The sequence below is a fragment of the Lolium perenne genome, chromosome 6 (assembly GCF_019359855.2).
Source record: "Lolium perenne isolate Kyuss_39 chromosome 6, Kyuss_2.0, whole genome shotgun sequence".
In the NCBI taxonomy this organism is placed as follows: Eukaryota; Viridiplantae; Streptophyta; class Magnoliopsida; order Poales; family Poaceae; genus Lolium; species Lolium perenne.
Genome location: NC_067249.2, coordinates 200,655,528 through 200,678,683, shown reverse-complemented (window position 1 = coordinate 200,678,683; position 23,156 = coordinate 200,655,528). Strand labels below are relative to the sequence as shown.

Below are 23,156 nucleotides of genomic sequence, written 5' to 3'. Positions count from 1 at the left end.
ACTCGTGTATTCAGTATGTTTCTGCGGTAGCCGGGCAAGAGATTATATAGGCTCGGGAAACCCTAGGCAACGTGGGCGAACGTTTCGAGTCGGTTTCAGATAGCCCACGATCCGGGAGCGACCCGAACCGACTACTGCGCTCACCACGAGCGCGGCGCGCGCGACGTGTCATGTCGTGTCGAGACGAGCGAGGAGGAGGAACGTGCATGTAGCACTTCTATTCTCACTCACTTACTAGTGGTGGAACAACCCACCTTATAAGGTGGTCTAACTTCCTCCCAACTTTCCATGTGGGACTAAACTTCCCACCTCTTGCCACTCCCTAGTGAGCTGCCACCAACTTGGGCTCAAACTCACAAGGCTGCCACTAAGTGGGCTTTGAGATTTAGTATGGGCCACCAAATGTGGGCCCAATATTTCAACAGCTATCAGTATCTCTCACCCTTGGTTTCGAAGTTAACAATATTGTATTTATTTTTCACAAGTAACATCAGTTTAGTACACCAGAACATCACACTTAGCATGGACATAGAAGGGTTGCCTAGGGAATCATCCGAGGCAACCTCAGTCTGCAAGCAACGGGGAATGAAGATACAAGTATCAGCTAGCACTATCGCATTTCGCGTTCTGACCATATATGATTCATCTGATCAATTGGCAGCCTACGCACCTATAATGCAACCTTCCCTTTCAGATTAATCGCCGAGAGCTCTTGCTCGACATACTCCCCTGCATACGTTGGCGGATAATTAGGAGCATTGGCTGCTTCAGCAAAGTGCCCCAATGGTTTAAGCGTCGCATCAGAAGCAATGTGCGAGAATAGCTGTTCAGAAAGAATAGGTTAGTCAATAGCTCACTAGAGCAAGCAGGATTCTGGAAATTATCACAAGGTGAGCAAACATATTATGCTAACTGAGAGTACTTACTGTTGATGAGACCCTCCACAGGCTTCGATTTTGCTCTTTAGCTAATGCTATAGCCTCTAGTGTTCTCTTGGTCACCACTACCTCATGCATTCCAGCTAAACACTCACCACCAGTAAGCCACTCCAACTGTACAGAAAGAAACATAAAAAATAGTGAGGTCAGAGGTGTATACTTTCATGTGAGCAAGTATTTTAAACCCTTACATTCGATACAAAAAAAACTCAGATATGAAACTGGAGTTTGATTTCTATGATGACAACATGAACCATTTCAGGAAAACCACTATGCATAAGTATATATCCCTTCGTCAACCCATGACTGTAGATCAATTGAAAATGTATCCAGTGAAAATGGCAAAGCTAACCTGTTTCCCTGACTGAATGAGAAGACAGCCAACAGGGACCTTCACGTCCATCTTTTTACCATTTCTTAACCAAATGTTCAGGCCTGGAAATCTACTTCGGCCATGTATGGTCAAGAAATTAAGATCATAATGGAACCCAGCAAAAACGGTGCCTTCAGTACCGTGGCGCTCCAGATCACTTCCAGTTGGTGCTAGGAGGTGCGGCCCCTATTCAAACACAAAAATAATTGAGCAATGCCAATAAGATGACTAAAGAACTCCAACATGAACAATACATCTTTTTTTAAGGAAACATGAATATATTTCTAGTACTGAAAATGCTGAGACTTTGTATTACTTCAAGAACATGTATTTCAGAAAAAATTACAATGAGAGCAGAGAATTAAAACACTACCTCCTTCATCAAGGAGCTAAATGCATCCTTTGGCAAGCCAAATCCAATCGCAGCCATCTCAGCAACAACCTACAGAAAAATATGGTAGAACCAACTTCTGAATATTGTATAATATAGAGTTGGCCATATATAAACTGCAGGAAAGATCAATTTACAAGAATTGTGGCGCCTTGTATGTACCTCAACTGCAGAAATCATCTTTGCACCCCAGGAATCCATCGTGTCTTTCCACTCCGGCAAGTCATCGGGGATAACAGGTTCTGAGTTGAGTTCCTACACAACATTTAGTCACAATTCAGCATACGACACCGAAAAATGGTCAGGCGTGATCCATGAAATCCATTCAGATTCAGACTTCGCACGGCAATGAAAGGGATCATGTGAAATGAGGACCTTAAAGCGGGTATTCGACGGGCGAGGGCCCACCCTCCACATGTACCGCCATTTCGGGTCCGGTCCCTTGGGGGTGGCTGGCTGGAACTCGTCCGGCATGCTCTTGATCCTCTCCTGCATCTCCCCGTCGACAAGGCTGCGAGGTACCTCCACACCTTCTGGTGTCACGCCGACCTTATATCATTTAAAGAGCAATCAAAATTCATTTTTTACAGGAATGGCCGAGTGAGAAATCGATTATCACAAACGGCATCGGACTAAGGCAGCACATGTTCAGACTAAGCTGTCGGATGTACCGATCTTTAAGTGTCTGAATTATCATGGGCGATTTTCTAATGCACTGCAGCAGAGTTTCGTACTAGAGAAACTGAACCGGCAACGAGTACTACTGGTCCTAGCAGGTCGGACCCTACACTCCGATCCCGCCTAATCGCTAATCCGGGTACCAGAAGTCCAAATTTTCGCCGGGGAAGCGGAACGGTGAGGAGGCTACCAAAAGCGTCCATTTTTTACCTGGTAGTGGAGGTGAGGGCGCTCCTGGAGGCGCTTGGACTCGGCGGATCGGGCGAAGTAGCGCTCGACGACGTCGAGGAAGCGGTCGTTGTCGGCGGCGGAGCAGCGCGGGTCCTTGACCAGCAGCGCCCCCGTGTCCCGGAGGCTGGCGCTCACCGTGGCGCAGAGCGCGCGCACCGCCTCCTCGGCGGCGTCCGCCGGCGCCGCGCCGTCGGCGGCGATCTGCAGGTAGGGCGCGAGATCCACCACGGGGAGGTCCATGTGCCGCGCGGCGGCGGGAGAGGCGGGAGTTAAATTCGCTTGCCGCGTGTGAAAATGCGGGAGGGGGATCGGATCGTGGAACCCGCACTGGCTGTGTGTGTCAGGGACGGACTAGAATGCAGTGACTGCGGAATAAAGTGCGGGCGATAGAAGAGAAATGATGCGTGAAGGAAGGGATTTGAGAGGAGGGAGAGTCCGAGCAGGAACGGCATACCGGGCGCGCAAGGTATCGGTCCCAGCACGGCAGTGCTTGGCTGGAGCGCGATCACACACGCAAACGAAAAAGCGGCGAAGCGGGTCCTAGGAAAATGTTTATTTTAAACCCTGAATTTGTAGAGGTTCGACAAAATGAATCCTAAACTTCAAATCTCTGTCGTTTGGACCATGAACTAATGAATCCCGGTCTAAATCAAACCTTATACCTATTTTTTAGAGAAGAAAGTAAAATTCAAAATTGTTATTGATATCCCTCCTCCTCTCTCTTTCTCACCTGAGGTGTCGCGCCCTCATGTTGTCTGCATCGACCGAGAGATGCTCCAACGCAACTTACCTCCACCAATCGCCAACACGCCACAACTTCGACTCACCGCAAGCAGCACAACACCAACTCCGCCTTGCCTCCCGTACAACAGACCAGCCTAGTAGCAACCACAACACCCCTCCCGCCATACGCCTGCAACAACGCCAGGCCAGGAACACGCCAGCCCATGGCCGCTCCCTCTCTGTCGCGCCGCCTTGCTCGAATTAAGCTCAACGTCGTCCGCTCCTCACACGCACGAGGCCGCCAGGAATACACCAGCCCATGGCCGCTCCATCTCTGTCGCGATGCCTTGCTCGAATTAAGCTCGTCGTTGGCTGCTCCTCACACGCACGAGGTCGCCAGGAACATGCGAGCCCTGGCTTCCCCTCTCTGTCGCGCCGCCTTGCTCAGTTGGGCCTGGGTCTCCTCCCCGCGTCGTATTGTCGTCGATCTACAACTAGTCCCATGTGGAAAAATGAATGGGAGAAAGGATTGGGAAAAGTGGTGCATGTGACACACCCGGTGGCGTTGCCTACTCGACGGTACCCCGGAGGAGGGATCCTCACGGAGGGGAGAAGAAGTAGGGGCCATAGGGCGGAGAGCACTAGGGACGGTGGTACGCGATTTACCCAGCTTCGGAACACCTGCTCGAGGACAGGGCCTACTGCTGCTTGTCAGGAATTATCTAGGCGCTTTCGCGTTGTTACAGTGAGTTGTGTTTGTGCCTCTAGGGCTCCCAGGATCCGGGTTATAAAGGCGTCCGGATCTAGGGTTTATACGGAGAGTCCTAGACAGAGTACAAGATGCCTGATACGTCTCCGACGTATCGATAATTTCTTATGTTCCATGCCACATTATTGATGATATCTACATGTTTTATGCATATTTTATGTCATATTTATGCGTTTTCCGGAACTAACCTATTGACGAGATGCCGAAGGGCAGTTCTTTGTCTGCTGTTTTTGGTTTCGTAAATCCTAGTAAGGAAATATTCTCGGAATCGGACGAAATCAACGCCCAGCATCTTAGAATCCCCGGAAGCATCCAGAACACCCGAGAGTCGCCAGAGTGGACCCACAGGGGGCCCAGGAGGTAGGCCGGCGCGGCCCAGGCCCTGGTCGCGCCACCCTATCGTGTCACCGCCTCTTTGACCCTCCGACGCCGCCTCTTCGCCTATTTAAGCCCCCTCGACCTAAAACCTCGACACGGAAAAAGCCACGGTACGAGAAACCTTCCAGAGCCGCCGCCATCGCGAAGCCAAGATCTGGGGGACAGGAGTCTCTGTTTCGGCACGCCGCCGGGACGGGGAAGTGCCCCCGGAAGGCTTCTCCATCGACACCACCGCCATCTCCATCACCGCTGCTGTCTCCCATGAGGAGGGAGTAGTTCTCCATCGAGGCTAAGGGCTGTACCGGTAGCTATGTGGTTAATCTCTCTCCTATGTACTTCAATACAATAATCTCATGAGCTGCCTTACATGATTGAGATTCATATGATGATGCTTGTAATCTAGATGTCATTATGCTAGTCAAGTGGATTTTACTTATGTGATCTCCGGAGACTCCTTGTCCCACGAGTGTAAAGGTGACAGTGTGTGCACCGTGTGGGTCTCTTAGGCTATATTTCACATAATACTTATTCACTGTTATGAAGAGCATAGTGAAGTGCTTATTTATATCTCTTTATGATTGCAATGTGTTTTGTATCACAATTTATCTGCGTGCTACTCTAGTGATGTTATTAAAGTAGTTTATTCCTCCTGCACGGTGTAATGGTGACAGTGTGTGCATCGTGTAGTACTTGGCGTAGGCTATGATTGTGATCTCTTGTAGATTATGAAGTTAACTATTGCTATGATAGTATTGATGTGATCTATGCCTCCTTTCGTAGCGTGAAGGTGACAGTGTGCATGCTATGTTAGTACTTGGTTTGGTTATGTTGATCTGTCATGCACTCTAAGGTTATTTAAACATGAACATCGAATATTGTGGAGCTTGTTAACTCCGGCATTGAGGGTTCGTGTAATCCTACACAGTTAGTGGTGTTCATCATCCAACAAGAGGGTGTAGAGTCTAGCATCTATTTATTCTGTTATGTGATCAATGTTGAGAGTGTCCACTAGTGAAAGTATAATCCCTAGGCCTTGTTCCTAAATACTGCTATCGCTGCTTGTTTACTGTTTTACTGCGTTTCTACTGCCTGCAATATTACCACCATCAACTACACGCCAGCAAGCACTTTTCTGGCGCCGTTACTACTGCTCATATATATTCATACCACCTGTATTTCAGTATCTCTTCGCCGAACTAGTGCACCTATTAGGTGTGTTGGGGACACAAGAGACTTCTTGCTTTGTGGTTGCAGGGTTGCATGAGAGGGATATCTTTGACCTCTTCCTCCCTGAGATCGATAAACCTTGGGTGATCCACTTAAGGGAAACTTGCTGCTGTTCTACAAAACTCTCGCTCTTGGAGGCCCAACACCGTCTACAAGAATAGAAGCTCTCGTAGACATCAAGCACTTTTCTCGCGCCGTTGTCGGGGAGGAAAGGTAAAAGGCACTCATACTCCGGTTCCGTGTGATGCTTTTCTGGCGCCATTGTGTGTGTGCTCGAAGCTATTTCCTTTAGATCCTGCAATTGCAACTTTTTGTTTCTTGTTTACACTAGTTAGGCATAATGGAAAACAACAAAAATATGAGAGATCTTTATGAACTTTATCTTGAATTAGGACATGATGTGTTTGAAGAGAGAATTAAAAAACCCATGGAACTATATATGCATGCTAATGGGAATGTTATTAATATGAATGCTTTGAACACTATTGTTGCTAATGCTATGAAAAATTCTAAGCTTGGGGAAGCTGGTTTTGATGAGCATGATCTTTTTAGTCCCCCAAGCATTGAGGAAAATTTTTTCTTTGATGATACTTTGCCTCCTATTTATGATGATTATAATGATAGTAGTCTTTTGGTACCACCTGTTATGGAGGATAAATTTGATTATTATTATAATATGCCTCCTATATTTGATGATAGCTACTTTGTTGAATTTGCTCCCACTACAACTAATAAAATTGATTATGCTTATGTTGGGAGTAGTAATTATTTTATGCATGAGACTCATGATAAGAATGCTTTATGTGATAGTTATATTGTTGAGTTTTCTCATGATGCTACTGAAAGTTATTATGAGAGAGGAAAATATGGTTGTAGAAATTTTCATGTTACTAAAATGTCTCTCTATGTGCTGAAATTTTTGAAGTTACACTTGTTTTATCTTTCTATGCTTGTTGCATTATGCTTCTTGAACTTGTTTATTTACAAGATTCATTTTCATAGGAAGCATGTTAGACTTAAATGTGTTTTGAATTTGCTTCTTGATGCTCTCTTTTGCTTCAAATACTATTTCTTGCGAGTGCATCATTAAAACTGCTGAGCCCATCTTAATGGCTATAAAGAAAGAACTTTTTGGGAGATAACCCATGTGTTTATTTTGCTACAGTAATTTTGTTTTATATTTGTGTCTTGAAAGTTGTTACTACTGTAGCAACCTCTCCTTTTCTTAGTTTTGTTCATTGTTGTGCCAAGTAAAGTCGTTGATAGTAAGGTTCATACTAGATTTGGATTACTGCGCAGAAACAGATTTCTTTGCTATCACGAATCTGGGCCAAATTCTCTGTAGGTAACTCAGAAAATTATGCCAATTTACGTGAGTGATCCTCAGATATGTACGCAACTTTAATTCAATTTAAGCATTTTCATTTGAGCAAGTCTGGTGCCCCTTTAAAATTCGTCTTTACGGACTGTTCTGTTTTGACAGATTCTGCCTTTTATTTCGCATTGCCTCTTTTGCTATGTGGGATGGATTTCTTTGTTCCATTAACTTCCAGTAGCTTTGAGCAATGTCCAGAAGTGTTAAGAATGATTGTGTCACCTCTGAACATGTGAATTTTTGATTATGCACTAACCCTCTAATGAGTTTGCTTTGAGTTTGGTGTGAAGGAAGTTTTCAAGGGTCAAGAGAGGAGGATGATATACTATGATCAAGGAGAGTGAAAGCTCTAAGCTTGGGGATGCCCCGGTGGTTCATCCCTGCATATATCAAGAAGACTCAAGCGTCTAAGCTTGGGGATGCCCAAGGCATCCCCTTCTTCATCGACAAATTATCAGGTTCCTTCTCTTGAAACTATATTTTTATTCTGTCACATCTTATGCACTTTACTTGGAGCGTCTGTATGTTTTTGTTTTTGTTTTTGTTTGAATAAATGATTGTGTGGGAGAGAGACACGCTCCGCTGGTTCATAGGAACACATGTGTTCTTAGCCTTTAATTTTCATGGCGAAGGTTGAAACTGCTTCGTTAATTGTTATATGGTTGGAAACAGAAAATGCTACATGTAGTAATTGGTATGATGTCTTGAATAATGTGATACTTGGCAATTGTTGTGCTCATGTTTAAGCTCTTGCATCATATACTTTGCACCTATTAATGAAGAAATACATAGAGCATGCTAAAATTTGGTTTGCATAATTCGTCTCTCTAAGGTCTAGATAATTTCTAGTATTGAGTTTGAACAACAAGGAAGACGGTGTAGAGTCTTATAATGTTTACAATATGTCTTTTATGTGAGTTTTGCTGCATCGGTTCATCCTTGTGGTTGTTTCAAATAAACCTTGCTAGCCTAAGCCTTGTATCGAGAGGGAATACTTCTCATGCATCCAAAATACTTGAGCCAACCACTATGCCATTTGTGTCCACCATACCTACCTACTACATGGTATTTTTCCGCCATTCCAAAGTAAATTGCTTGAGTGCTACCTTTAAATTTCTATCCTTTACCTTTGCAATATATAGCTCATGGGACAAATAGCCTAAAAACTATTGTGGTATTGAATATGCACTTATGCACTTTATCTCTTATTAAGTTGCTTGTTGTGCGATAACCATGTTCCTGGGGACGCCATCAACTACTCTTTGTTGAATATCATGTGAGTTGCTATGCATGTTCGTCTTGTCTGAAGTAAGGGAGATTTACCACCTAATGGTTAGAGCATGCATATTGTTAGAGAAGAACATTGGGCCGCTAACTAAAGCCATGATCCATGGTGGAAGTTTCAGTTTTGGACGAATATCCTCAATCTCATATGAGAAAATTAATTGTTGCTACATGCTTATGCATTAAAAAGGAGTCCATTATCTGTTGTCTATGTTGTCCCGGTATGGATGTCTAAGTTGAGAATAATCAATAGCGAGAAATCCAATGCGAGCTTTCTCCTTAGACCTTTGTACAGGCGGCATAGAGGTACCCCTTTGTGACACTTGGTTAAAACATGTGCATTGCGATAATCCCGGTAATCCAAGCTAATTAGGACAAGGTGCGGGCACTATTAGTATACTATGCATGAGGCTTGCAACTTGTAAGATATAATTTACATAACACGTATGCTTTATTACTACCATTGATAAAATTGTTTCTTGTTTTCAAAACCAAAGCTCCAGCACAAATATAGCAATCGATGCTTTCCTCTTTGAAGGACCATTCTTTTACTTTTATGTTGAGTCAGTTTACCTATTTCTCTCCATCTCAAGAAGCAAACACTTGTGTGAACTGTGCATTGATTCTTACATACTTGCATATTGCACTTGTTATATTGCTTCGCATTGACAACTATCCATGAGATATACATGTTACAAGTTGAAAGCAACCGCTGAAACTTAATCTTCCTTTGTGTTGCTTCAATACCTTTACTATGAATTATTGTTTTATGAGTTAACTCTTATGCAAGACTTATTGATGCTTGTCTTGAAGTACTATTCATGAAAAGTCTTTGCTATATTATTCATTTGTTTACTCATGTCATTTACATTGTTTTGATCGCTGCATTCATTACATATGCTTACAATAGTATGATCAAAGTTATGATGGCATGTCACTCCAGAAATTATCTTTGTTATCGTTTACCTGCTCGGGACGAGCAGAAACTAAGCTTGGGGATGCTGATACGTCTCCGACGTATCGATAATTTCTTATGTTCCATGCCACATTATTGATGATATCTACATGTTTTATGCATACTTTATGTCATATTTATGCGTTTTCCGGAACTAACCTATTGATGAGATGCCGAAGGGCCAGTTGCTGTTTTCTGCTGTTTTTGGTTTCAGAAATCCAAGTAAGGAAATATTCTCGGAATCGGACGAAATCAACGCCCAGCATCTTAGAATCCCCGGAAGCATCCAGAACACCCGAGAGTCGCCATAGTGGACCCATAGGGGGCCCAGGAGGTAGGCCGGCGCGGCCCAGGCCCTGGCCACGCCACCCTATCGTGTCACCGCCTCTTTGACCCTCCGACGCCGCCTCTTTGCCTATTTAAGCCCCCTCGACCTAAAACCTCGACACGGAAAAAGCCACGGTACGAGAAACCTTCCAGAGCCCCCACCATCGCGAAGCCAAGATCTGGGGGACAGGAGTCTCTGTTCCAGCACGCCGCCGGGACGGGGAAGTGCCCCCGGAAGGCTTCTCCATCGACACCACCGCCATCTTCATCACTGCTGCTGTCTCCCATGAGGAGGGAGTAGTTCTCCATCGAGGCTAAGGGCTGTACCGGTAGCTATGTGGTTAATCTCTCTCCTATGTACTTCAATACAATAATCTCATGAGATGCCTTACATGATTGAGATTCATATGATGATGCTTGTAATCTAGATGTCATTATGCTAGTCAAGTGGATTTTACTTATGTGATCTCCGGAGACTCCTTGTCCCACGAGTGTAAAGGTGACAGTGTGTGCACCGTGTGGGTCTCTTAGGCTATATTTCACAGAATACTTATTCACTGTTATGAAGAGCATAGTGAAGTGCTTATTTATATCTCTTTATGATTGCAATGTGTTTTGTATCACAATTTATCTGCGTGCTACTCTAGTGATGTTATTAAAGTAGTTTATTCCTCCTGCACGGTGTAATGGTGACAGTGTGTGCATCGTGTTAGTACTTGGCGTAGGCTATGATTGTGATCTCTTGTAGATTATGAAGTTAACTATTGCTATGATGGTATTTATGTGATCTATGCCTCCTTTCGTAGCGTGAAGGTGACAGTGTGCATGCTATGTTAGTACTTGGTTTGGTTATGTTGATCTGTCATGCACTCTAAGGTTATTTAAATATGAACATCGAATATTGTGGAGCTTGTTAACTCCGGCATTGAGGGTTCGTGTAATCCTACACAGTTAGTGGTGTTCATCATCCAACAAGAGGGTGTAGAGTCTAGCATCTATCTATTTATTCTGTTATGTGATCAATGTTGAGAGTGTCCACTAGTGAAAGTATGATCCCTAGGCCTTGTTCCCAAATACTGCTATCGCTGCTTAACTACGAAATATACATTGGCGTGCACGCCAAGGATTCACCTAGATCTAATCTTGCCATCATGGATCCGGATACTTCACGGGTCTCCATGGATTTGCCTACTCCTGTAGGTTGGTTGAGATCCGGCTCCTGTTCATGGGCTAGACTTCATCCATCTTCTATCAACAGCAACTGGGCCGCCCGATGGCCCATATGCCACCATCACCATCTGTGGGTCACCCGGGTTTGCCGGATCTAGACCATGTCGTTGGCATACCCATAAAGTATACCCACAATAGTAGCCCCCGAAGTTCTTCAAGATTCACCATTCTTCCGCCTACCTTGGTTCGGATCCGAAGAGAATCTCGAAGAGCTTCCAAAACTTCATCGTTTCCGATTTCATTCAACCGGAAATCATCCGTTCTTCTGTAACGGTAACTTAGCAGATTTTTTTCCCACGTCGCACATACCTTCCTCTTTTCCCGCGCTAAATTTTTGGAACTATGAATCTTAGCCGGAAATATCGGAGACGTGCCGTTAAGTCACCGCCGCTTCAGTTTCACCGCATTTGACCTAGGACACGTGGCTGACATCCAACGGTGCGACCGTTCCGTTCCCACCATAGGACCCGACTCACAAATCTCCGCGCGAGGCCTATTGATGAGGACATCGCTATGATAGATACAACCGATACTCCTACAGCCACATATCCTCTTGTACTTCAAATACATGGATCTCTCACAAAAGCTTGTGTGTTTCAACTAAATTATCAGGTATCTTCGTTATTAGGAATCCTTCCTAACATATATGAGAATATGATGCTGCCTAAATCAAATATATTTATATTATCTAGGAATGGATCTAGCATGGACATCAAGCATTGGATTAGGAACGTGCATGGAGATGGCAGTAGGTCTGCGAGGATTCAAGATGGCATTGCAAGCAAGGATTTCATAACATTGAATCCACCATAATGAAGCAACGATGTTTGGACGAATTCTACAAGTTATCCCATCATAAAATTCATCCAAGAGTTATTTTTGGTGTTGTGTCACCTTGTTTAATGGGACAGACCAATGTATTTTCGGATTAGGTATTTCAGGGGATTTGAAGAGGCCATATAAGTGGAAGAAGACCCATTTAGATGTGTTTTTTGCCAACCCTAGTTGGTTAGACGAAAATCCCTTCACTTCTCCTGTATATATCCCTCCGTAGCTGTCATTAGAACTTGGATTTTGTTTAGACTAAAAGTTAGCTATCTTTGCAACTCTCACGCACTTCTTTTGAGGTCAACGCCCAGAACAAGATCGACTATACGGAATTTCATCTTTGTAATAAAGCTTCATCTATATCCGCAATATCTTGATTGCATTATTAGTTCTTAGTTTTTCTCGATTTCATGTACAAATTAAGACCCTCGTTGGTCAGGTTGATCGTGCATCCGCAAGACCAGTAACTCCTGGAGATTGTCCTAGTGATTGCATTGGCGCACGAGCTTCGCACGTGTAGTCGGATCGTCATGCACGAACTCCACCAACAAATCGACTTTATCATCATCTCATAGAAAGATCGGATACATTTTCCCTATCAAGTGGTATCAGATTTTAGGTTGCTCGGTGAGATTTATAGTTTTCCTAGTGTAGATTTATTTTTACCTATAGACCAAAAAAATTCCCCACAAAAAGAAGTTAGATTAGTCCATCCTCACCTAAAAACTAGTCTTAGCCTTTTCGCTATTACCACTTTGTTTTTGTTTTGTTGAATTTTCGTTGCATTGTGTCGAGTTGCTGGTTTTTAGTGTCTAGATTTTTAGAGTTTTGAGTTCTAGTCACTTTTTTTTTGCGCCGCTGAATCTCATCCTTGTCGCTTCCTCCTTCCGCCACACTCCATCTTTATTTCTTTTCGCCATCTTGTTCATCCACCACCCCGCATATATACTCCCATATCTATTCGATTTTGTATGCCGCCGTTGCTCGCCATCTCACAATCCTAGCGGATCGAGTTGGTTCTTTTGATCCGTATAGACAACAAGTAATACCAAGTCTACCAAGTTGACATGTTCAAAAGGCATATGCACAATATGGAGGCAACACAAGATCATGCAAGGCGTTTTGGGTGAAATTATCATACCTTTGCCTTGAGAATACCCGAACTCACAATATGGTGCCTCCATAGAGTTGATGTAGCCACAAGAAGAGATAAACAACGAGAACCAAAATTCTACAACAATGAGAGTCCCCATGCAAAAACCCATCCGAATAGGATCCGAATAGGCAACTTCTCCCCCTTTGGCATCGGAACACCAAAAAGGAGGGTAAGCCAACTAAAAGGATGGTATGGAAAAACACAACCAAGCTTGCAAAAACCAATCATGGAAAACAAAGCTTGGATGAGATCACCCGAAAACATGGAGAAAAAGACAACAAAAGAAGAAGGACAAAAGAAAGTCACAAAGAAACACTAAGAACCAAAAACTCCTTTAGGAGGAGGTTGGTGGTCGAAGCCACCGTGTAAGAGTATAGTAGTGTGAGGTCGCGTAGATGTATCTAGGACTCACGGCTACAACTCAACATGAAGCTCATTAGTCACTTATTTGACAAATAGCATATGTTTAGGATTTCTTTATGCATTATGGGGGGAGGGATAGCTCAATAAGTTTAAACCGCACTCCCCCTATGTCCATGCGTGCCTTTCATCTAGATATATAGTTGAAGTGTGGTATGTGCGCACGACGGTCAAGCGAAGTTCGATGGATCAATGATATTTAGCTCATGCCTCAACTCAATGAAACGCTTCTCGTCCAAGGGCTTCGTGAAGATGTCCGCCAATTGCTCCTTGGTACCAATGAAGGATAGAACAATATCTCCGCGAGCAATGTGATCCCGGATGAAGTGGTTCCTTATCTCAATGTGCTTCATCTTGCCATGAAGAACCGGATTGTAGGCGATCTTGATTGCTCTCTCATTGTCACACAAAAGAGGCACCTTGCTATACTCGAGTCCATAATCCCGCAATGCCTCATCCACAAGATTTGAGCACAACTACTTGCCACGGCAACATACTCGGCTTCCGCGGTGGAGACGGAGACACAATTTTGCTTCTTTGAGGACCAACACACCAAGGATCTTCCAAGAAAGTGACAAGCTCCGGATGTAGACTTCCTATCAACCTTGTCGCCCGTGCAATCGGAGTCGGTGAAGCCAACCAAAGCAAAGTTTGTGTCCCTTGGGTACCATAGTCCGAAGTGTGGGGTATCAACGAAATATCGAAAGATCCTTTTTACCGCCACAATGTGGCTTTCCTTCGGGCTTGCTTGAAACCGTGAAGGCTTAACATTATATCCGGGCGAGAGGCACGAAGGTAAAGACGCAAACCTATCATCAAACGGTAGAGCTTGGGATCCACCGCCTTGCCGGTCTCGTCAAGGGAGAGTTGACATTTGAGATGCATCGGAGTTCCAATGCCCTTGGCGTCCTTCATATCGAAGCGCTTGAGCATGTCTTGGAGGTACTTTGCTTGATTGATGAAGGTGCCTTGTCGCATTTGCTTGATCTTGAACCCAAGGAAGTACTTGAGTTCACCCATCATCGACATCTCAAACCTATTAGTCATCAACTTAGCAAACTCATCATTGAACTTTGTGTTAGTTGAGCCAAATATGATGTCATCTACATAAAGTTGGCATACGAAGAGCTCCCCATTGACTTTCTTAGTAAAAAGAGTGGGATCAATTTTCCCCACTTCGAAACCACGGTCTACAAGCAACTCCTTTAGATGCTCATACCAAGCTCTAGGAGCTTGTTTGAGTCCATATAGGGCCTTTTTGAGCTTGAAGACATGGTCCGAGAAATGGGGGTCCTCGAACCCCGGTGTTGCTTCACATATACCTCCTCATGTAAAGGACCATTAAGAAAAGCACTCTTAACATCCATTTGTTGCAACTTGAAGCCATGATGAGAGGCAAAGGCCAAAAGGATACGGATGGACTCAAGCCTTGCAACGGGTGCAAAAGTTTCGCCAAAGTCCACGCCTTCAACTTGAGAATAGCCTTGTGCCACCAATCTTGCTTTGTTGCGGATGACGATGCCATGTTCGTCTTGCTTGTTCCTAAAGACCCATTTGGTGCCGATAACATTGCGGCAATGATCGGGTCGCTTCATGAGGGTCCATTCATCATTCCTCTTGAAGTTGTTGAGTTCCTCTTGCATTGCTATCAACCAATCGGGATCTTCAAGTGCTTCAATAACCTTGAGAGGTTCCACCATAGAGACAAAGGCGTGATGCTCACAAAAGTTTGCTAGTTGCCTCCGGGTGGTCACTTTGCTCTTTAAATCACTAATGACATTACGCAAAGAATGGGACTTGAGGCGCAAATGTCTTGAGCCGATGGAGCCGGATGTGGACTGACACGTCCATTTTGCATCACTATTTTATATCATAATTTACTGTTATTCATTGATATATTTCATATTTAGAGATGATACTTATGTTATTTCACCTATTTTGCATGATTCATGATTATTGGGGAATCGCTCACTGGAGTCAGGATTCTGCTGGAAAAAGCACCGTCGGAATGCAATATTTCTGAAGATCAACAATTGACGGAAATTACACCGAAGATCTTATTTCTCCAGAAGAAGGAGCCAGCCAAAAGGAGGAGCCGAGGAGGGCCGCCATGGGCCCCCCCATAGGCCAGTGCGGGCCCTACCTTGGTCGCGCCGCCTTGTGGGGAGGGTGCCCACCCCCTTCGGCCGGCTATCTTTCGCGTACTTCATCTACCCGAAAACCTAAGGTGCTAGGGATCATTGCGAAGAGTCACAGCCGCCTCTGCGGGGCGGAAAACACCATAGAGAAAAGAGCTCTCCGGCAGGCTGAAATCCGCCGGGGAAATTCCCTCCCGGAGGGGGAAATCGACGCCATCGTCACCGTCATCGAGCTGGACTTCATTGGGATCATCATCACCATCATCTCCACCACCGTCACCGTCATCTCCACCGCTGCACCTCGTCACCGCTGTAACATCTAGGGTTGAATCTTGATTATTTCATAGGGGAAACTCTCCCGGTATTGATTACTCCTTGTTATTGATGCTATTGAGTGAAACCATTGAACCAAGGTTTATGTTCAGATTGTTATTCATCATCATATCACCTCTGATCATGTTCCATATGATGTCTCGTGAGTAGTTCGTTTAGTTCTTGAGGACATGGGTGAAGTCTAAATGTTAGTAGTGAATTATGTTGAGTAATATTTAATGGTTTGATATTTAAGTTGTGGTGTTATTCTTCTAGTGGTGTCATGTGAACGTCGACTACATGATACTTCACCTTTATGGGCCTAGGGGAATACATCTTGTATTCGTTTGCTAATTGTGGGGTTGTCGGAGTGACAGCAACCTGAACCCCCGTTGGTATATCGATGCAGGAGGGATAGCAGGATCTCAGAGTTTAAGGCCGTGGTTAGATTTATCTTAATTACTTTCTTGTATTTGCGGATGCTTGCAAGGGGTATATATAATCACAAGTATGTATTAGTCCTAGGAAGGGCGGTGCATTAGCATAGGTTCACCCACACAACACTTATCAAAACAATGAAGATTAATCAACTATATGAAGCGAAAGCACTAGACTAAATTCCCATGTGTCCTCAAGAACGTTTGGTCATCATAAGTAAACAAACCGGCTTGTCCTTTGTGCTAAAAAGGATTGGGCCACTCGATGCAATTATTACTCTCGCATTTTACTTACTTGTACTTAATTTATCTGCTATATCAAAACCCCCTGAATACTTGTCTGTGAGCATTTACAATGAATCCTTCATCGAAACTGCTTGTCAACACCTTCTGCTCCTCGTTGGGTTCGACACTCTTATTTATCAAAATTACTACGATACACCCCCTATACTTGTGGGTCATCAAGACTATTTTCTGGCGCCGTTGCCGGGGAGTGAAGCGCTATTGGTAAGTGGAATTGCTAAGGGAAACTTTTACTGTACGTGCTGATTTTATTTCTGTCTGCTGCTATAATTCATTATGGAGAGATCTTCTCTTGAGTTCCTATTTGAAAAATCTACTACTACTGCAAAGGTAGTGGATGAGGCGCCTGGTGAGAAAGAGGTTCCATACAAAATACCTATGAAAGTTATTGAACGTGTTGTGGATAACCGCTATGAAGGGGATGGAACTATCCATCCTGGAGATCATTTACTGTTTTTACATGAATTATGCGGGTTATTCAAATGTGTAGGTATTGCTATGGATGAAGTTAGGAAGAAACTATTCTCTATATCGCTGTCTGGTAAAGCGGCGCATTGGTATAAATTGCTGAAGAATGGGGATTCTCTTGATTGGAAGGATATTGTGCCTCTATTTTATTCTAAATTCTATCCTCCAAGTGAAATTCACAAAGACCGGAACCACATATATAATTTCTTGCCTTATGATGGAGAGAGTATTTCCCAAGCATGGGGGAGATTGAAGTCTTTAATGCTCAAATGCCCCATTCATGAGCTTCCTGGTAATATTATTGATAATTTCTATGCAAGACTTTCTTTTCAAGATAAAACATTGCTGGATACTACTTGTTCTGGATCATTCACACGCAACAAAGAAGAGTTTAAATGGGACCTTCTTGATCGGATTCAGGAGAATACTGAAGGATGGGAGAATGACAAAGATAGAGAGTCAGGTATAAATTATGATTATGAATGCATTGAAACTTTTATGGATACTGATAAATTTTGTAATATGAGTGATACTTATGGTCTTGACTCTCAAATTGTTTGCAAATTTTTATAAAGCTATTGCCTCTCATTTTGAATTGCCTAGGAAGAATTTTGATAAGTATCATGAACCTTACAAAGATAAAACTGATTCACATATAGATAAATGTGTTGAAATTGAAACTGTTGATCATATTCTTCCTGAAGCTTATATTGAAAAAACTCCTTTTCCTGCTAAAATGAAGGAGTATTCTGTTATAACTAGTGCGGTTAATAAAAGTGCAAAGAAACCTATAGAACCTGAAGAGCAAATAAAAGTTGAAACTGCTATTGCAATAGTTAAAGATCTTGTGCCTGAAAATGTAGAAGATGGTCATATTATTTTCTGTGAAGATGCTTCTAATATTGTTTCGCATCCTAATAAGTCTAGGAAAGCCAGTGTTAATATGCTCTCTGTTAGAATTGGTGATCATTTTTATTATGGTTTATGCGACATTGGTGCAAGTATTAGTGCCATTCCTTATGAGCTTTACACGGAAATCATGCATGGAATTGGTTCTTGTGAACTTGAAGATATTGATGTGTTTATTCGGCTAGCTAATAGAGAAACTATCTCTCCTATTGGTATTGTTCGAGATGTGGAAGTTCTATGTGGTAAGATTAAATATCCTGCTGACTTTTTGGTACTTGGTTCTGCTGCTAGTAAGTCTTGTCCTATTATTTTTGGTAGACCTTTTCTAAATACCTGTGGAGCTGTTATAGATTGCAAGAAGGAGAAAATTGTAACTAAATTTTCTGGTGAATCTTATGAGTTTAATTTCTCTAAATTTTCCAAAACTCCTTATAAAGCTGATTTGCCTAATAATGATTTTAGAGTTGAATAGTGTGCATCTATTGCTCTTGCTCCTAATAATCCTTTGCAGCAATATTTGGAGGATAGAGAGAGTGAATTCTTTAGGGAAGAAAGGAATGAGCTTGACGAAATTTTTCTTCGTCAACCTATTCTTAAACATGATTTGTCGGTTGAAGATCTAGGTACAACACCACCACCAAAGGAATATCTTGTTTTTGATTTAATCTTAAGTATGCTCATATTGATGATAAGAAAATATATCCTGTTATTATTAGTTCTAAGCTTTTAGAGTTTGAGGAAGAAAGGTTATTGGAAATATTGAAGAAACACCGAGGAGCTATTGGCTACACTCTTGATGACTTGAAGGGGATTTGTCCCTCTATTTGCCAACATGCCATCAACATGGAAGATGATGCAAAGCCTATTGTTGAACATCAGCATCGTCTAATTCCTAAAATGAAGGATGTGGTAAGGAATGAGGTATTAAAACTTCTTGAAGCTGGTATTATATATCCTATTGCTGATAGTAGATGGGTTAGTCATGTGCATTGTGTTCCTAAGAAAGGAGAAATAACTGTTGTGCCTAATGATAATGATGAGCTCATCCCTCAAAGAGTAGTTGTAGGGTATAGAATGTGCATTGATTATCCAAAAGTTAATAAAGTTACTAAGAAAGATCATTACACTTTACCTTTTATTGATCAAATGTTAGAAAGGTTGTCCAAAAATACTCATTTTTGCTTTCTTGATGGTTATTCTGGGTTTTCACAAATTGCTGTTAAAACTAAAGATCAAGAGAAAACCACTTTCACTTGTCCCTATGGAACTTATGCTTATAGGCGTATGCCTTTTGGTTTATGTAATGCTCTTGCTACTTTTCAAAGATGCATGTCTGCTATTTTTCATGGCTTTTGTGAAAAGATTGTAGAGGTATTCATGGATGATTTTCCTGTCTATGGGAATTCTTTCGATAATTGCTTGTGAAACCTTGATAAAGTTTTGCAAAGATGTGAAGAAACTAACCTTGTTCTTAATTGGGAGAATGCCACTTTATGGTTAACGAAGGAATTGTATTGGGACATAAAATTTCTGAGAGAGGTATTGAAGTTGATAGAGCTAAAGTTGAAGCAATTGAGAATATGCCCTATCCTAGGGATGTTAAAGGTATTCGTAGTGTTCTTGGTCATGCTGGGTTTTATAGGAGATTTATTAAAGATTTCTCTAAGATTTCAAAGCCTCTTACTAATCTTCTTCAAAAAGATGTACCTTTTTTTATCATGATTGTAAGGAAGCTTTTGAAACTCTAAAGAAAGCCTTAACAACTGCTCCGGTAGTTGAACCTCCTGATTGGAATTTACCTTTTGAAATTATGTGTGATGCTAGTGATTTTGTTGTAGGTGCTGTTCTTGGACAGCAAGTAGATAAAAAATTGAAAATGTTATTCATTATGCTGGTAAAACTCTTGATGCTGCTCAAAGAAATTATGCTACAACTGAAAAAGAATTATTAGCTGTAGTCTTTGCTTGTGAAAAGTTTAGACCTTATATTGTTGATTCAAAAGTTACAATTCATACTGATCATGCTGCAATTAGGTACCTTATGGAAAAGAAAGATGCTAAGCCAAGGCTTATTAGATGGGTGCTTCTTTTGCAAGAATTTGATTTACATATTATAGATAGGAAAGGTGCTGATAATCCTGTTGCTGATAATTTATCTAGATTGGAAAATATTGCTTATGATCCTGTTCCTGTTAATGATAGTTTTCCAAATGAACAATTGGCTGTAATAAAGGTGAGCTCGCGAGATAGTCCTTGGTATGTTGATTATGCTAACTTTATTGTTTCCAAGTACTTGCCTCCAACCTTTTCAGCTCAGCAAAGGAGGAAATTCTTTTATGACTTGAGGCATTACTTTTGGGATGACCCACACTTATATAAAGAAGGAGTGGATGGTATTATGCGAAGATGTGTTCCCGAATATGAACAACAAGAGATATTGAGTAAATGTCATGGTAGTGTTTATGGAGGACATCACGCCGGAGATAGAACCGTGCAAAAGGTTCTACAATCAGGTTTCTATTGGCCAACTCTCTTTAAAGATGCAAGAAAGTTTATTTTATCTTGTGATGAATGTCAATGGGTTGGTAATATCTCCAGACGCAATGAAATGCCTATGAATTATACTCTTGTTATTGAACCATTCGATTGTTGGGGATTTGACTTCATGGGTCCTTTCCCTTCTTCAGAAGGTAACACTCATATACTTGTCGCTGTTGATTATGTTACTAAATGGGTGGAAGCCATACCCACAAAAAGTGCTGATGGTGAGACCTCTTTAAGAATGCTTTTAGATATTATTTTTCCTAGATTTGGAGTTCCTAGATATCTTATGACTGATGGAGGTTCTCATTTTATTCATGGTGGTTTTAGAAAAACTCTTGCTAAATATGGTATTAATCATAGGATTGCTTCCGCTTATCATCCTCAAACTAGTGGGCAAGTAGAATTATCAAATAGAGAGATTAAATCTATCTTGCAAAAGACTGTTAATAAATCTAGAAAGAACTGGGCTAGTAAGTTGAACGAAGCACTATGAGCTTATAGAACTACTTATAAAAATCCTATGGGTATGTCTCCTTATAAATGGTTTATGGGAAAGCTTGCCATTTACCTGTAGAACTAGAGCACAAAGCTTATTGGGCTGTAAGAGAACTAAACAAAGATCTTAAACTTGCCGGTAAGAAGAGATTGCTACAATTGAGTTCTCTAGATGAATGGAGAAGTGAAGCTTATGAAAATGCTAAAGTTTTTAAGGAGAAAGTTAAGAAATGGCATGATAGAAGAATTGTCAAAAGAGAATTTAATGTTGGGGATAAATTCCTATTGTATCGGTCTCGTCTCAGATTTTTTGCAGGGAAATTGCTCTCAAAATGGGAAGGACCATATGTCATTGTGGAGGTGTATCGTTCAGGGGCAATTAAAATTAGTTCTCTGAAAGGTGATGCCACACAAGTGGTGAATGGACAAAGACTCAAGCATTATATTTCTGGAGATTCTTATAATGAAGATGTTGATGTTATTCGGGTGGTAACTCCGGAAGCTTTCATCAAAGGTCAAATTGACAGTTCTACAGAGTTCGATTTCGAATAGGTAACAGTTCTGGTAATAAAAAGTCCGCATTTAACTTTCTGAACAATGTTTTTCTATTTTCGGAAAATATGAAAAATTACGAGATCGAAACGAAGAGGAGGAGACGCACGAGGGCGTGCCCCCATAGGCCGACGCGGGCCCCACCCTGGCCGCGCCGCCCTATGAGGACGGCCCCTCGGTGTCCCTCTCCAACTCTGGTTCGGCCTGGTACTTTCCTTCCGTCGTGAAATTTTTTGCTAAATAATCTCCCGGGCCCCTGGAGGTCCGTATATCGTTTTCTCGTTGTGTTTTGTTTCGAGCTGTTTCTGCCAGGATCTATTTTTGAACTAGAAGCACCATGGTCTCCAACAACAAGGGCAAGGGGCTTTCAGAGGAAGATATTCAAGACCTCGAGTTCAAAGAAGAGGTCAAGAGCGAAGATGAAGAAGAAGTGGAGGAAGACTCGCATGCATACCCGCGTGCCACCGTCGCAAGCATCGGGGTGGTGGAAAATCCTTTCAGCTCCAAGAAGAGCGCACAAATTAGCACCGGGGGAAAAGTTCCACGTCACTTCCTAGCTCCAAGGACATCTCCTCCAGGCATCTACAACCCCTTCCACACTCTAATTCATAATAGTCAAATTGAAAGGATTCCCAAGGCAGTATTGCCTAGCAGTTGGGATATGGATCGTTCTAACACTGCATGAAGGATGAAACCTGAAGCTGAAGAGTGGGGAAACAACTCTAAGAGTTGGGACTCGCCGTCGGGCATACTTCTTAGCCGCGTCGAGCACAATTCGGAGATGATCCGCAACCTCATATACGAGATTGATGAGTTAAAGGGGCTTGTTAAGAAGCTTATCAAGAATTCATCACCACCGCCGCCGAAGGAGTAATTCATCATTGGTATTGGCACCCCCTTGGTTTGTTCCAAGCTTGGGGGGAGTGCCGCGGTATCACATCATCACTATCTTTTACCTTTTTACTATCAAGTAGTGTCATATCATGAGTAGGGAAGTTATCATATAAGATGGGTTGCAGTGTGGAAATATCCCTCTTTTAGTTGGTTATCTATGTATCCCTTGGTGTGAGTTATCGTTAGGGAATATTAATGAGAAGTCTTATCATTTACATATTGCACACCTTATTTTAGTTTGCAATTTGTACCATATGATTGATCTTGTTGTTAGTATTGGTATCACTTTGGGAGCATTGAGTAAATCTATTTGGTTTTGGCAAACTTAGCATTGGTCAATAGCAACAACACTTTGAGTTTAAGTAGAAAAGAGAAATACATGTAGATACGTTGTTTCATTATCTTTCTTTCTTGTTAGCTCTTAGCTTAGTATTCTGAAGTTAAAATTATTTGTGCTTACAAGGAAGATGCATGATTGTTCCTATCACATGTGTATTTGTTTGTTTCCCTCAACTCTTATGCTTGCTAATCAACCTTGCTAGCCAAAGACCTATACTGAGAGGGAATGCTTCTCGTGCATCCAAACCTTAACCCAAACCTATGCCATCAGTGTCCACCATAACTACCTACTATGTGGTCTTTCCCTGCCATTCCAAGTAAATACTTCATGTGCTACCTTTAAACAATTCAAAACTTATCATCCCTTATTTGTGTCAATGTTTTATAGCTCATGAGGAAGTATGTGGAGTTTTATCTTTCAATCTTGTTAGGCAGACTTTCACCAATGGACTAGTGGCACATCCGCTTATCCTATAATTTTGC

At 42.3% G+C, this 23,156-nt stretch overlaps 1 protein-coding gene across 1 annotated transcript; it reads right to left on the bottom strand.

Moving 5' to 3' along the window:
• Positions 1-448: 448 nt before the first annotated feature.
• LOC127306409 (uncharacterized) lies at positions 449-2,976 on the bottom strand. The gene is made up of 7 exons (XM_051337043.2): positions 2,591-2,976; positions 2,078-2,251; positions 1,865-1,957; positions 1,685-1,753; positions 1,291-1,497; positions 927-1,052; positions 449-823 (listed from the first exon to the last, which is right to left on the bottom strand). The coding sequence occupies exons 1-7, from the start codon at positions 2,849-2,851 to the stop codon at positions 671-673; spliced, it is 1,083 nt and encodes a 360-aa protein (XP_051193003.1). The 5' UTR covers positions 2,852-2,976; the 3' UTR covers positions 449-670.
• Between the last annotated feature and the right edge of the window lie 20,180 nt (positions 2,977-23,156).

What these genes read in the sequence shown, in the direction of transcription:
- LOC127306409 (XM_051337043.2), bottom strand. Translation starts at nt 2,851, where the DNA reads ATGGACCTCCCCGTGGTGGATCTCGCGCCCTACCTGCAGATCGCCGCC. An exon ending in CGTCGAATACCCGCTTTAAG is followed by an intron (nt 1,958 to 2,077) that starts GTCCTCATTTCA and finishes AATGTTGTGTAG; the next exon opens with GAACTCAACTCAGAACCTGT. An exon ending in TCATTCAGTCAGGGAAACAG is followed by an intron (nt 1,053 to 1,290) that starts GTTAGCTTTGCC and finishes CTTTCTGTACAG; the next exon opens with TTGGAGTGGCTTACTGGTGG.